We start from the raw sequence: 14,172 nt of genomic DNA on the forward strand, positions 1-14,172 counted from the left end.
AAGACTGACAGAGGCATAGTGATATAAAGATATAGGGAGATCGGGAGACACAAAGAGATGAAGATGCCCAGTCTGTAACTGATAAAGTCTCCCCAGGGCTGAGCTGTGGAGAGGAGACAAGGATGCAGCCGGAAAAGCCCGAAACCCAAGCTGTCTATCCCAGGTTCTTCGAGCCCGAACGGGGCTCAGTGAGTCAAGTACACAGTCCGAAAATACTTTTAAAATTAGCAAATTAGCTTGGCACTGAACTTCAGCATTCATGGCTACTGTGGTAAAGGAATCTTGTAAGAACATTCTTTTAGAACCTTTTCTTGGTAGACTATGTAATGATCATGCTGTTCTTTCTTATAACGCTTTCTCATTTCCGTAAACCTCTGGTTTTGCTGCCTGTCGAGGTTTACCATGTCCAAAATTTCACTTTCTGTCCCCTCCCCGTCTGCTTTTGAGATCAAGGAATCCCTGGTATTTATTGAGCACTTACCGTGTTAGCCCATTTCAGCAACTCGTTGTTCTCCCTTGGACAACCAATAGCGTGAAGTCTCTAGTTTGATAGAACAAGTTTTGTTAAATAGGATGTCAATGATAGCACTACAAGAATTAAATATTTTCACCTGTTCAACTTAAAATCAAATTCACCACCTTTCATTATTTATACCAATTTACATTGCTCTTTGATCGTGGAACTACTGTGGTTCTATATAATGAAGCTATACTCTAATCTTATTTTAAGTTATTCATATTGTTTGAGTTAGGTTTTTGGACCTTGGGAACATATCGGTGTGCTTTATTTTATTTCCTATGGGAAACTATTCTTTGCTTAGTCTTTATTTTCATGGACAAATGTAAAAATAGTGTCTGGGGAATGTTAGTACAGTAATAGGTTTAGAGAGGTAAGTCAAATCTTATATGAAATGCGTAAATCACACCTATATGAAATGTGGAAATCGGATCTATGTGAAATGTGTAAATGCACAGGTCTGTATGTATAAATGTTCATACCAAACAAATGAAAGGCGGAAGAATGTTGTATAAAATGTACTGGTAGTCTAAAATTTGGTTCTAATATATTCTGTGGAGTGTAGTCAGATGGGAAATTTTAGATGACTCCTTCTGTTGAATATAAATTCAAACTGTATATGCACGATAGCCTTAAAAAAATCAAATTTTTCATAGAAAAGGTAAGGGGAGGGGGAAGGCCGTGCTTTCATTAGAACTCTTTTTCTGTGTGTGAGGGGCTTTGTCTTTTTCGCTTAGATGTCTCTTTTTGTTGTATGATTGCAGGAAGCTTTGATGGCTGCAGAGATTAGCCAGAAGAACATAAAAAGGCATAAGATTCTGGTAAGCCTGGAAACTTTATTGTCAAAGGACACTTTTAACTTTTAGAATAAATAGGAAGAAGGATAATGGTCAAGTAAACTGTGTGCCTGATCCTTTGGCTGAGATTGCCTCATCAATCTCTTTGGAATCTGATTCTCACAGAGCAAAATGTCACAGCGTGGCTCAGTGGAAAGAGCACGGGCTTTGGAGTCAGGGCCCATGAGTTCGAATCCCAGCTCTGCCACTTGTCGGCTCTGTGTGACTGTGGGCAAGTCACTTAACTTCTCTGTGCCTCAGTTCCCTCATCTGTAAAATGGGGATTAAGACTGTGAGCCCCACGTGGGACAACCTGATTCCCCTATGTCCACCCCAGCGCTTAGAACAGTGCTCGGCACATAGTAAGCGCTTAACAAATACCAACATTATTATTATTATTATTATTATTACATCCTGCTTTTTGGAATAGGAGGTGAAAAAGAGGATGAGGTTAATAAGGTTCTGGGCAATCCTCCTATGAAAAGTACCAGTACCAGAAATTTTAAAGATTGAGTACAAATCTTCATAATTAGATACATGCTGGTTTTCTGTCCTTTGACAGTACTTTCAGTGTTCATAGACTTTTATTTTATTTCTCTCGTTCATTCTCCTCCCTTCCTGTCCAAGATCAGAGTGAAGGGAAGTGATGGGAAGGACCCTTTATTTTACGTCTTCTAGCGGAAGAAGCCCAGAGGAGTCAGCTCTAAGGGCTCAGGAAGAGCTTTTAGTGGAAGAAGGAATATATTTGAGCTCAGTGGAGTTTGGTCAGGGGTCCCTAAGAGGAAAAATCTGAAGAGTTTCTTCACTGTCCATTTTGCAGTAAATTCAAGCGCATTAACCAAACAGGCAAACTCTAGGCTAGAGAATACGCTCACAGTCAGCGAAAAAAATTTTGTTCCAAGGAAGAGGATTTTCAGCCGGACAGTTTGATCCAAATGCTTCAAGTTCTTACAACACTGGGAAGGAAGCAGGAGTAATGAAACCATTGATTGTAGCCAGAGTTAGGTGATGTTCTTTCATTCCCTTTGTAAGGTGTGTTGCTGAAGTCGTTGAAGTTGAGGTGCGCGATGTCTACGTTTAATTGTTTTATTTCCTCCATCAGGATATAGGCCTGGCTTATATAAATCACCTCGTGGAAAAAGGAGAGCACGATCTGGCAGCACGGTAATATTACTGACATTTGTAAAACTAGAAATACAGATTTCTGGATGAGGCTTTCGTCCCTTCAGCATTCCAACCCTTTCCCCTCTGGGTTAAGTAGTGAGCGGGGAGCCCTTTAAGGTTTCAGTACGATAGGGTGGAAGTGAAAAGCAAAAACCTGGTCATCAGAACCAAGGACAATGGTCTTCTGGCACGCTGGACCAGGAATATATTCTGGGCCAGTGAAATCAATCCTGTTGTTTGTGTAAACCACAGCGTTTACTTTGGCAAGTGGAACCAGTGCCCAAAGTGGAAAAGGCACCAGATTGATATCCCCCTTTCAAGAAATGATGAAGTTATAGATCTAGTGAACTGATTGCTTCTGGGTTCCCTTAAGGAAGTACTGTGGCCTAGTGGAAATAGCCTGGGAGTCAGAGGACCCTAGGGTTTGATCCCCGCTCCGTCACCTGTCTGCTGTGGGACTTGCCCAAGGTCACTTAACCGTTCTGTGCCCATTTTCTCCTCTGTAAAATGGGGAGTCGATGCCTGTTTTCCCCCTCCCTTAGACAAACAGCTCCACCTGGGACAGGGACTGTGTTCTACCTGATTCTCTTGTATCTTCCTCAGTGCTTAGTACAGTGCCTGGCACAAAGCACTTAACAGATCTCACAGTCAAGCCGCTGGTGTGATGAGGATCTCGCGATAGGTCAGGAGAAGGGAATGCAAACTGGTGTTTTTTCCAGCTGTGTAAACAACAGATTCAGGGCTATGTTCTTACCAGAGCGCTAAATACACACCTGAGCCAGTCTCTTTCATTGATTCATCATCGTTCCTCCACCTATAGACCAAGTCCAAGCATCTAAATGACTGTCGGTGAAGATAGTAATAATTAATAACACTTTTGGTATTGGTTAAGCACTTACCATGTGCCAGGCACCATACTAAGCACTGGGATGGATACAAGCAAATCAGGTTGGACCAAGTCCCTCTCCAACATGGGGCTCACAGTCTCAATCCCCATTTTAATAGATGAGGAAACTGAGGCACAGAGGAAGCGCAGTGACTTGCCCAGGGTCACACAGCAAACGAGGCAGAGCTGGGATTAGAACCCACAACCACCTGACGCCCAGGCCCGTACTTTATCTACTAGGCCACGCTGCTTCCCAAGATGTTACACGGGCTGGAGTTTCAGAACAGAGTGCGTTCGACATTATGAATGAGGGGTAGCAAATGCTCTGTGCTCTGCTTTTACTCTTCTCATTTTTATGATTTTTTTGGACTTTTTTCACCTCCAGCAAATGCCAGAAAATTCTTGGGAAAAACACAGCACTCTGGGAATGTGAAGTTTATAAATTCAAAGAAATAGGACAGCTCAAGGTAAGTTTACCTGTTTGGTTAATGCACTTGAAAGGCTAAAAAATCTGAATGTAGGTGTGGTGGCAAAAGGAATGCTAACCCAGAAGGAAAATCATCTTGGGCAGGGGTGAAATTTCAATAGGGGATGCTGATCGAACTGCCCCAAGCAGGCCTCTTAGCATGCGGTAGAGCCCATCCGCAGTCTTCTAAAAGTCTCTGAACTCACAATCTCCCCACTTCAGATTTCCCAAAGATAACAGTGCGTGGAGCCAGAGGACAACCAAAGTTCCCCTTCCCATTTGGAATTTGGTAAAGATAGAGCTACAGAATCCAAACTTGCAGTCAGCCCCGTATCCCATTTAGCTGTGCCCTTAGGTCATCTTGCAAAGCGGTGTCTGTAGCCCAACCAAGATGCACATTTGGATATGGGTCTGTGTCTTTTCCCCTGTTGTCTGCTCAGTGTGAGGAGGTTGCAAGTGAAATTGCTTCGTAACGTGACTATTTTTGCGCAGCAGTTGCCCGTTGGGCTCCTGCGTTGGACATCCTCTCTGCTGTAACATCAGAATGCTCTTCGGGGTTTCTGATCTGTCCCATGTATCGGGAATAGCAAAGAATAAAAGCAGAAGTCGACCCCTTCCTGTTCACTTAGTTGATTGGGCACCTCGGAGTATAGACTGCGAGCTTGTGGTGGGCAGGGAATGAGCCTGTTTATTGTTGTATCGTACCCTCCTAAGCATTTAGTATAGTGCTCTGCCCGGAGAAGACGTTCAATAAATGCAACTGCCTGAAGGATTGAATGAAAATATAATTACTTAGGACATCAGCCTCTAGTCTCCAGACAGATGAATCAATATAAAACATTATGTGAAATCAGTCCAATCTTCCTGTTATGCCATCTTTTAGCTAGCTCTCTTTCTCTGATTTTCAATTTGTTTCACGTCTCTCCCCTCCATATCTATATATTTATACACATACACACACACATTCATATTGCCGAAGTGGATGTCCCTCCATTCAAACTCAATAAGCCAAAAAAAGCATATTAAATTCCTTCCAGGATGCAATTCATAAGTTTGGATTTCTTGTGTCTTTAAATTCTTTTGATTTGCTCTAAGGTTGAAGGCATTTCATCATAAGGGCTTTTAGAAATAGCTTCCTTTAGTTTCATGCTAGCGGGAGCAGAATACTGTCTTTATCAGAACTTTTTCTGGTTCATTGCACTTTAGCTATTTTAGATGGTGAAATCGCTTGTTTGTGATTCCTTATTTCAATCCAGTAAGGACCCTGAGTGCATGCTCAGATGAAGTTTTGATGTGCATTTTAACAGAGGAGGGACGTTTTCTTTGAAATGTGAGAGTTTGAAGAGGCTGTTTTCTTGTATCTGTCACCCAGCAGCCTGTGAAAGAAAAAAAAAAGTATTTGCAGGTTTGTGTTTCACCTTTCGGGGGAGAGAGGGCAGGAAATTAGATTATTTGCCTCCATTCTAAACTTTTCACATTCCTCTTCTTTATCCCATTTTTTCCACCCACGTTTCCCTTTTATCTAAAATTTATGGAGATTACAGACGGTTCAAATCAATCCCAAAATTTTTTCCGCATTTGCAGTTGCGTTTTGGAGTGGGTTTCTTTATCTAGGTGTCTTTGGCGTGCCTTCTTAGTTTTATCAGTTTGTAAATTTAGTCTAGTGGGAAGGGCATGGGCCTGAGAGGCAGGGGATATGGGTTCTAATCATGGCTGCGCTTACCTGCTGCGTGACATTGGGCAAGGCACTTTCTTGGTGCCTCAGTTTCCTCCTCTGTAAATTGGGGAAGATGGAGAACCTGCTCACCCTCCTACTTAGTCTGTGAGCCCAGGGATGAGTCAGGCGCACTGTCTGACCTGATTATCTTGTATCTACCCCAGCGCTTAGTACAGTGCTTGGTACATAGTGCTTAGTACTATAAACATCATTATAAACCTGGGACCACAGGTTTTGGGGTTATTTTAATATGTTTTGAGGCGTCCGTGAAAAATTTGCCCCAGGCCAAATTGCAAGAATGATGAATTCTGAAGACAAGAGTGCTGTAGTTCTGTTAACGCTGCCCACCTTGGAAACTTTTTTTGCCTTCATCAGGGCAAGGTCAGCTGGGGTGAAGAAGACAGTGCTCAAGTCTGGCAATTGTTTGACTTGTTGGCAGCTGTGGGCAAAAGTCGAGTTGGGAGGAAGAGTAAAACTTGGTTAAAATGAATCGAGAGGGTTGATTACATCATCTGAAAGCATGAGAATAAGTACAACCCACTTTGCATCATATTTACCAAGCAAGTACCTCAGATCTCAGAGGCAGAAGTAAAAACATTACCTGGTACAGGCACGCAACAAATATTTCAATACCAAAGGGACAGGCAATTATAATAATAATAATAATGTTGGTATTTGTTAAGCGCTTACTATGTGCAGAGCACTGTTCTAAGCGCTGGGGTAGACACAGGGGAATCAGGTTGTCCCACATGGGGCTCACAATCTTAATCCCCATTTTACAGATGAGGGAACTGAGGCACAGAGAAGTTAAGTGACTTGCCCACAGTCACACAGCTGGCAAGTGGCAGAGCTGGGATTCGAACTCATGAGCCCTGACTCCAAAGCCCATGCTCTTTCCACTACGCCACGCTGCTTCTCTTATTATTTTATAACACATTCCTTTGTCTTATACCCAGCCTTCTATCCCCCTTTTATTGGCAGCATATACTTAGTCAAAATCTAGCGGACCTTTTTGAGAGCAAAGGCTCAGCTCATACAAATGTTATTTTTCTTATGTCATATCACTGACTCGTGTGAGTTGAGCGACTCTCTTCACCTATTCGTTTTCTCTGGCAGGAAGATAGGAATGGGATGACTTATATTGTGCTTTTCTGAGCATTCTGTGTGGATTTAAAAATAAAAAACTTTTAGCTTTTAGAAGACGAGGGAAAAACAAATTCATGCGTGGCTCAAATACTGAGAAGAAAAGGCTTTCGGGCAGCATGGCCTAGTGGAAAGAGCCCGGGCTTGGGAGTCAGAGGATGTGGGTTCCAATCCCGGCTCCACCCGTTGTCTGGGCAAGTCACTTAACTTTTGTTTGCCTCAGTTACTTCATCAGCAAAACGGGGATTAAAAGTGTGAGCCCCTCGTGGGACAACCTGATTACCTTGTATCTACCCCAGTGCTTAGAACAGCACATAGTAAGCGCTTAGCAAATATTATTATTATTATTATTATTATTATTTTATGGATAGGAGGTGACATCTTAGGGTCTGTTCTTCCCCCTCTTCCCTTCCCCTCCCCTCCCCCAAAAATAAAAAAACAAACGTAGTGGATTTGGATCAATACTTTAGTTCAGGAACTTTCCGGTTTTCTGGTCCTTCTTAGGGACTTTTCAGTTCATCTCCCTTGTCCCAAGGGTGTTGAGGGCTAAGGAGTAATATATTTATAGTGTAGATAAGGAAGTTTCAAGTCCTAATCTAAAGGCTATAAAAATGAGGTAAAGTCATAGTCTGGAATCCTACCACCAATACCACCTACAAGAGAACAGGACAGGAGAGGAAAGCATATGACAAAGAGGTTTAGGTCCTGTCCTGTGCATATCTTGCGTCCTGTAATGAAGCTATTTAGCATGCTTCACTCAGTCGGTCTTATTTATTGAGTGCTTCTTGTGTGCAGGGCTCTGTACTAAGTGCTTGGGAGAGTGCAACACAACAGGATAACAGCGTTGGTAGACGTGTTCCCTGCCCAAAACAAGCTTACAGGCTACAGTCTGTGTGGCCTGTTTAAAGTCAGTCATTCATCAGCTTCAGTTCGGAAACCTTAGGCGTAATTTTTAGGTGCCTTAGTTACCTTCCAAGTTGAAAACCAGATGAGCAGACATATTGAGGTGGTTGCAAGTGATCGGATGATATTTTAATTGGTTTTGATCCTGTCCCACAGGCTATCAGTCCCTACTTGCCCAGAGGGGATCCAGTTCTGAAGCCACTCATCTACGAAATGATCCTGCATGAGTTTTTGGAGAGTGACTATGAGGTACGGTACCCTGACGTGTGTTTTGTTAACTTCCCCGGAGATATTAGAAAAATGCAGAAAGCTCATCCTAGGTAGGCAGTCGAGTGGGAGGCCCATAATGACGTGGTGGGGCGGATCTGCTCTGTAGGGAGGATAAATATTTTTCTTGTGTTTTGAGAGACAACTTGAAATTACCCCAAACAGGATAGAGAAAATATGACTTTCGTGCCTTGTAGAGTGCTGTACGCAGAGTTCAAAACACAGAGCTCAGTTCTGTGGAGGATTTGAGTGATATCAAGTTGGGCATCTCTAAAGAGGATGAAAAGAGTGCCACATCTGCCAGAGCTCTTGATAGCATTTGCTGAGCACCTACTAAGTTCCGACCCCTAATATTAGGCAACTAGGGGAACGTCAGATTCACAACAGGTCACACTGGCCTGCTGTGTGAGCTTGGCCCAGTCACTTATCTTCCCTGAACCTCAGTTTCCTCATCTGTAAAGTGAGGAAAAAAGTACCCACTCTCCCTCTTAGATTACGATCAGTGGGTTGGACAAGTAATGTGTCCGATCATCATCATCTCCAGCAGGAATGGTATTTGTTGAGCACTTACTGTGTGCAGAGCACTGTACTCAGCACTTGGGAGAGACATCTCTGCTCACAGTGTTCTTATCTGAGTATATACGTATTTTAAAATTATATAACTTGTTTATTCATATTAAAGTCTGCCTCCCCCTCTAGGCTGTAAGCTCATTTTGAGCAGGGAAAATGGCTGCCAACTCCGTTGTATTATACTCTCCCAAGCGCTTAGTACAGTGCTCTCCACACAGTAAGCACTCAATAAATACCATTGATTGATTGATTTTTGGTGATTCAGCATTCTAACCCGATATACCTATAAAAATTAAAGTTTCCTGTAATTTTGTTGTCTTGACCTTTTTTCCCTTTAACTACCATCATATGAAATAGCATTTGCCGGTGGAAAAGGGGTGGGTTATAACTGCCTGGCAGTAAATAATGAAAACCTACTTTTAGTCTGCCGCAGTTCTCAAAGTGGTATTTTAAACAGAGTGAAAACCTGCAGGTCAAATACTATTGAGAGAAATTCTGAAGATACTGCCATTTGGGTAATTTTGCTATAGATAGATGATGGATATATCGATGAATTATATTGCTAGATGTAGTAGACGTTAACATGTTACTTGGTAGACAGGCAGGCGTAACAATAACGGTATTCCTTAAGTGCATACTCTGTCTCGAGCACTGTTTCTGAGCGCCGGATTTCCTATTTTCATTGCACCGCGTCTAAATTGTTTCAGTCCATATTTCATTCCCATTGGATTGTGGATGCCTTTAAGAGCGGGGTCTTCTCTCTGCTAGCATGTCATACTTCTTGCCCAGATAGGGCTCTAGAGAAGCTGGGGGGAAATCCACTTGAAATTCTACATCAGCAGCGCCACTGTTGATCTCTTCCTCCGGACGCCCCTTCAGCACAACTTAAAGAACCCACAGTGGGAAGAAGCCGAACTGGCTAAAATGCAGGCAGCTCCCTCGCCCGACTTCCCAGGGAGGGAATCTCAGCTTGATGCAGTTATACAAGAGATTCAAGTGGAAAATATGGGAGGGAGCTGATGACCCACGGCCGGATCCTTGAGCTGGAGAATTAAACCTTATTAATTTACCCGATGTACACTTCACAGTTCACTAATGTGATTTTTGTCTGAACGTTGGCCATAATTCTGTTGGGAATCTTTTTTTAATCAGGCATCACTTGGGCAGTTTGTGCCGGGAGGATCATTAAAGGGTATTTCTTCTTTTTAGGGTTTCGCGACACTGATCAGAGAATGGCCTGGAGATCTCTATAACAATTCGGTAATAGTTCAAGCGGTTTTGGATCACCTCAAGAGAGATCCTCAGAACAGGACTTTGCTCAGAACGCTGGCCGAATTGTGAGTGTGCTTGGAGCTGTAAACCCGAAGACAGCCGCTTCATAACAAATGATGACATTGGGTTTCATTTTCAATTAGACTAGATGTCGCCTCATCTTGATAGTTGTAAGAATTTACAATGATGGGCCCAACATGGGTTATCAGAGGAAATATTTAGGGTTGTTATTATCCTTCAGTGCCACCGTTGGGAAGAGAATTTTCATCTCAATGCCCAGTAGGGCATATTTTATGGTTTTAGCTGTGGAGAGTAATTCTAGGTTTTGCATGCTCGTCTCCAATTCAGCCACCCCCTCATAAGATATAGCAGCTACTCCACTTAGGTGGAATATTCTTTTCTTATAATAATTCAGAGATATGATAAGTGTTAAAATTGTGGTTTGACTCTGGGTAAAATTTTCCAGTTTTCCAATTTCCCTGGCTGGAGAAGCAAAGCCATTTTTAATTCTTATCTGTAACAGAGGAAAATTAGTAATTCTCCAAAGGTGTTTCATCCCTTGTCAGTGAAGAATTGGCTGTCTGATATTAGCCATTCTGAAATACTTGATAAGAAAATTTAACTTTGAAAACTTTAACTTTTTATGCCAGCCCCAAATTTGACTTAATCGAGTTTATGCAACACTTTGGAAACAATACCACTAGGGTGAAAATACTAGATATTCTAGGAATGCTATTCCTCTCTGATTAGAAGGAACATTTATTGTCTCTTGTTTGATACTATTTTGTCAGAGATTGGACCCAACAAGATGAGTGTAAAACAGATGCCCTCTCCTCACAGTATTCAATTAATGTTAGCAGTTAAATGAAATATTTTGAAGAAGTGTTACGCTCAACAAATGTGACAAAACACCCAGCTTTGTTTTGGATTTGGTTGAACTGGAAAGTTTTACTGAAGTTCTTTTCTTAATTGAAGGTAAAGCTAGACATGACCTTTAATATAAAAAAAAAAAAAATCTCGTATTAACAGGTACACCTATGACCAACGTTACGGTAATGCCCTTGAAATCTATTTGACGCTGAGGCACAAAGACGTCTTTCAGTTGATCCACAAACACAATCTTTTCGGTTCTATTAAGGACAAAATTGTTCTGCTAATGGATTTTGATTCAGAGGTACAGTGTTCATTTTCGTACGATTAAGTGTTCCTAACCACTACATTTTCAGTAATTAGAAGACTTGTCAATGAAACAAAAAGCAGGATTCAGTAATGACGCTGAGCTACGTTCTGTCAGAGAGAGAGCATGGAGGCTGCCGAAATGTTAATAGTAATAAGAGAAAAACCAAGAGATTTTCTTGCAGTGATGGTGCTGTGGAAAAGCAGGTTCATTTTCATACGTGGGCCTTTAAAATTCTCTTACCTCCCTTGCAATAAAGACAAAAGACATTGTATGCAAATCTGAGAGACAATTCTCTTTTCCATTTCTGGTGTGAAATTTGTTCTTCCCACCTCCCCTCCAGTAGCACTATATCCAAACACTTGTCAGCGGTCTTTCCCTGCGGGTCCTCCTTACGTGCTTTTCACAGTGACCCGAAAAGCTCCCGGTATCACTGGGCCTTTACACGGCTTAATTGTGGCGACACACTGACTCTTCAGTGATCGCATCTAATTCTTCTTTCGGGCCATCTCGACATGTTCTTGTCCTCAGAAAAAGTGAACACCTCTTCAGAAGCGGCTGAGCTTAGTCTCAGAGAGTAGCTGAGGTATAGAGAAAATCTGACTCAATAAGTTTGGGTCAGTATGTGGATATGCCCACTTCATTTTCCCAAACCCCCAACATTTGCGTACCCAAAAAACACTTTTGTCCATCTACCATTAACTAAAAGAGCTCAATAAGAAAATTGGAGATCCGAAATTACTGAGCTGTTTAGGTTTATCCGTGACTTTGTTACCTTAGTCACCCTTTGATTATTTGAATTACACTGAATTCAAAATAGCCAATCTAATGATTCTTGCCATCCGACGTCCTATTTTTGTCTGTTTCCACAAAGACTTGGGAATTGGTGTATATTTAAAACCAGGAATTATTTCCTTGGGTTTGGTTATGTGCTAGTATAGAACAGGATTTACAGAAAAGACACAACCATCCCATTTGGGGCAGAGAGATATGAAGCTGCCTGTTTCTCTCTAGGGCAATCACGGCAAGGATCAGTCTAACACAGTGTTTGACAGACTTTGTGTGTGCACAAATTGGTGAGGCATTGGGCCTTCTCAGCCACACATGCACTTGTGGTGGAAGTTCGTTGTTTGTAGATTATGAAGGATAATCCTATATTTTGAGGAACAAGCCAGAGATAAGCATCAGGACATGGTAGGAAAACCCCAATGTGAGGATCAGGGCCTGGGTTTTCAGATCACTTGTTCGATATACCTCGGTGGTAATCTATCAGTCGTATTCGTTGAGCTCTTACTGTATGCAGAGCACTGTACTAAGCACTTGGGAAGCTCTTGTGTATCTTTGTGTATCCTTGCATATTTCCCCCTCTGGACTGAAAGCTCACAGTGGGCCGGGGAAACGTGTCTGTAAAAATTGTTGCGTTGTACCCTCCCCGGCACATAATACAGTGCCCTGCATAGAGTAAGCACTCAGTAAAAATTATTGATTGATCCTATTTTAATGGCGGTCTGGTGCATTTTGCCCTTTTTAATGTAGTGACTTTGGGTTTTATCAGTGGGGATTTATAAATTATCTGGAAATGACTTCTTCTGCTCTGGTGTGGCAGTGGCTAATGAATGCTGCTCTCTTTTTTTCTTTTCAGAAAGCTGTGGACATGCTTTTGGACAATGAAGATAAAATTTCAGTGAGTACTTTTTACTCTTGTGTTTTCCAGGCCACACTCAAGATTCCTCCTTTATTAGCTACGAGAATCGCTCCTCAGATAGTCACACCCTTGTTTGAACACGTGTAACAGCATTTGTATTCAAAGGTAGTTATATCTTGGCTGTTCTTTTTCTTTAGATTAAGAAAGTGGTGGAGGAATTAGAAGACAGACCCGAGCTGCAACATGTGGTGAGTGCCTTTCGCTGCCGGTCTGAGATAAGCAAGTTCACTATAATGTACAGTTCACTAATCTTGTGAAACTCTCGTGACCTTCTGATCGAGTGGCCGAGTTTTGCACTCAAAGGACTGAAAATGCAGCTTTAAGTCAGTAGAAATCAAAATGGCAGGTTACTTTTCCCTCTGACATTTTACGGCATCATGGTGTCCCTGACGAAACGGATCCAGAGAGTAGAGCACTTTAAGGCCAAAGTAGCATCAAGGGTGAATCAGTCGATCGTATTTATTGAGCAGAGCACTGTATTAAGTGCTTGGGAGAGTAGATTATAACAGAGTTGGGAGGCACGTTCCCTCCCCACACCACGTTTTCAGTCTAGAAGACTGGAGAGTGAACAGAGAACAGGGAGCCAGCAGCTGTCAGGAGATCTGGGAGAGAGTTAGGGGGAAAAAAGGTCTGTGAGGGGTCCAAGAGCCGAGAGTTGGGTGGGCAGAGAATTGAAGATCGAGTAAGAGGAACCAGGACAAAACCAAGATCCTAGGTTCCGTGCAAATTATTTCTGGCTTCTCACTCGTACCGTTTTAAACGTGGGATCGTGAAGGATTCAGTAGGCTCAGGATGCAATGGACTGGGACCTGTTTGGGTGTTACTTAAGGAAGTCATTGATTTCTTGGTAGTTTACAGCATGGCATGTTTGTGTTTGAATGACACAAAAATTAGTGTGGTATCGAAATGCCCTTGAAGGTCATAACAAAGGGATTCATCTTACCCATCCCAACATAATGTGCCTATAAATAAGACCCAGCGAAATTGACAAAGACACCTGGCACCTTCTGCACTTTGAGGAAGTAGAACCGTGTATCACTGGCCTCCTGACTTGACCCTCTGCCGCTCGTACTGCCCGTATTCTTTCATCAGGTCAACTTGGCTCAGCGTCACCTTTGCAACCTCAGTTTGTTGTTTGCCTCACCTCATCTTTGCCTGTTTGATCAAACCACTAGTGATAGGCTTTTACAACCAGGGTTATGGAAGTTAATTATTTATTTTTTGGTGGCCAGGCCATGAAGTCGGCCCATCCTAGAAAACGGGAGAGGATAAAGAAACTTCTTTCTTCCCACTCCTAGGGAATTAAAATGGGAGATGGCATCCTTCCTTGCTGGGGCGGATCAGTGGTCCTGAATCTATCCCAGTGGTCTGTTCATCCTGTGGCCTTCCTTCCTTTGACACAGTTTCGTCTTGACGCTTTTGTGTTGCCATGCGATGCTGCATTTTGTATGTCGTGGGCACTGTTTTAGGTTGTGAACTCATACTATTTTGTCACTGACTGCAGCTTTAATTAATAAGGGACAGATCTAATCATTTATGTCTACCCGTA

General features: G+C 42.4%; 1 protein-coding gene across 2 annotated transcripts in view; it reads left to right on the forward strand.

The window, feature by feature from the left end:
- VPS41 (VPS41 subunit of HOPS complex) overlaps positions 1 to 14,172 on the forward strand; it is a 150,596-nt gene that overhangs the window by 105,568 nt on the left and 30,856 nt on the right. For both annotated transcript variants that reach the window (XM_029070448.1, XM_039912825.1), the window contains exons 13-20: positions 1,282 to 1,338; positions 2,456 to 2,517; positions 3,789 to 3,870; positions 7,789 to 7,881; positions 9,679 to 9,806; positions 10,771 to 10,915; positions 12,561 to 12,602; positions 12,761 to 12,811. In XM_029070448.1, the coding sequence (XP_028926281.1) occupies positions 1,282 to 1,338; positions 2,456 to 2,517; positions 3,789 to 3,870; positions 7,789 to 7,881; positions 9,679 to 9,806; positions 10,771 to 10,915; positions 12,561 to 12,602; positions 12,761 to 12,811 (660 nt within the window). The remainder of the gene's footprint in view (positions 1 to 1,281; positions 1,339 to 2,455; positions 2,518 to 3,788; positions 3,871 to 7,788; positions 7,882 to 9,678; positions 9,807 to 10,770; positions 10,916 to 12,560; positions 12,603 to 12,760; positions 12,812 to 14,172) is intronic.

Source organism: Ornithorhynchus anatinus, chromosome 8 (genome assembly GCF_004115215.2).
Source record: "Ornithorhynchus anatinus isolate Pmale09 chromosome 8, mOrnAna1.pri.v4, whole genome shotgun sequence".
NCBI lineage: Eukaryota > Metazoa > Chordata > Mammalia > Monotremata > Ornithorhynchidae > Ornithorhynchus > Ornithorhynchus anatinus.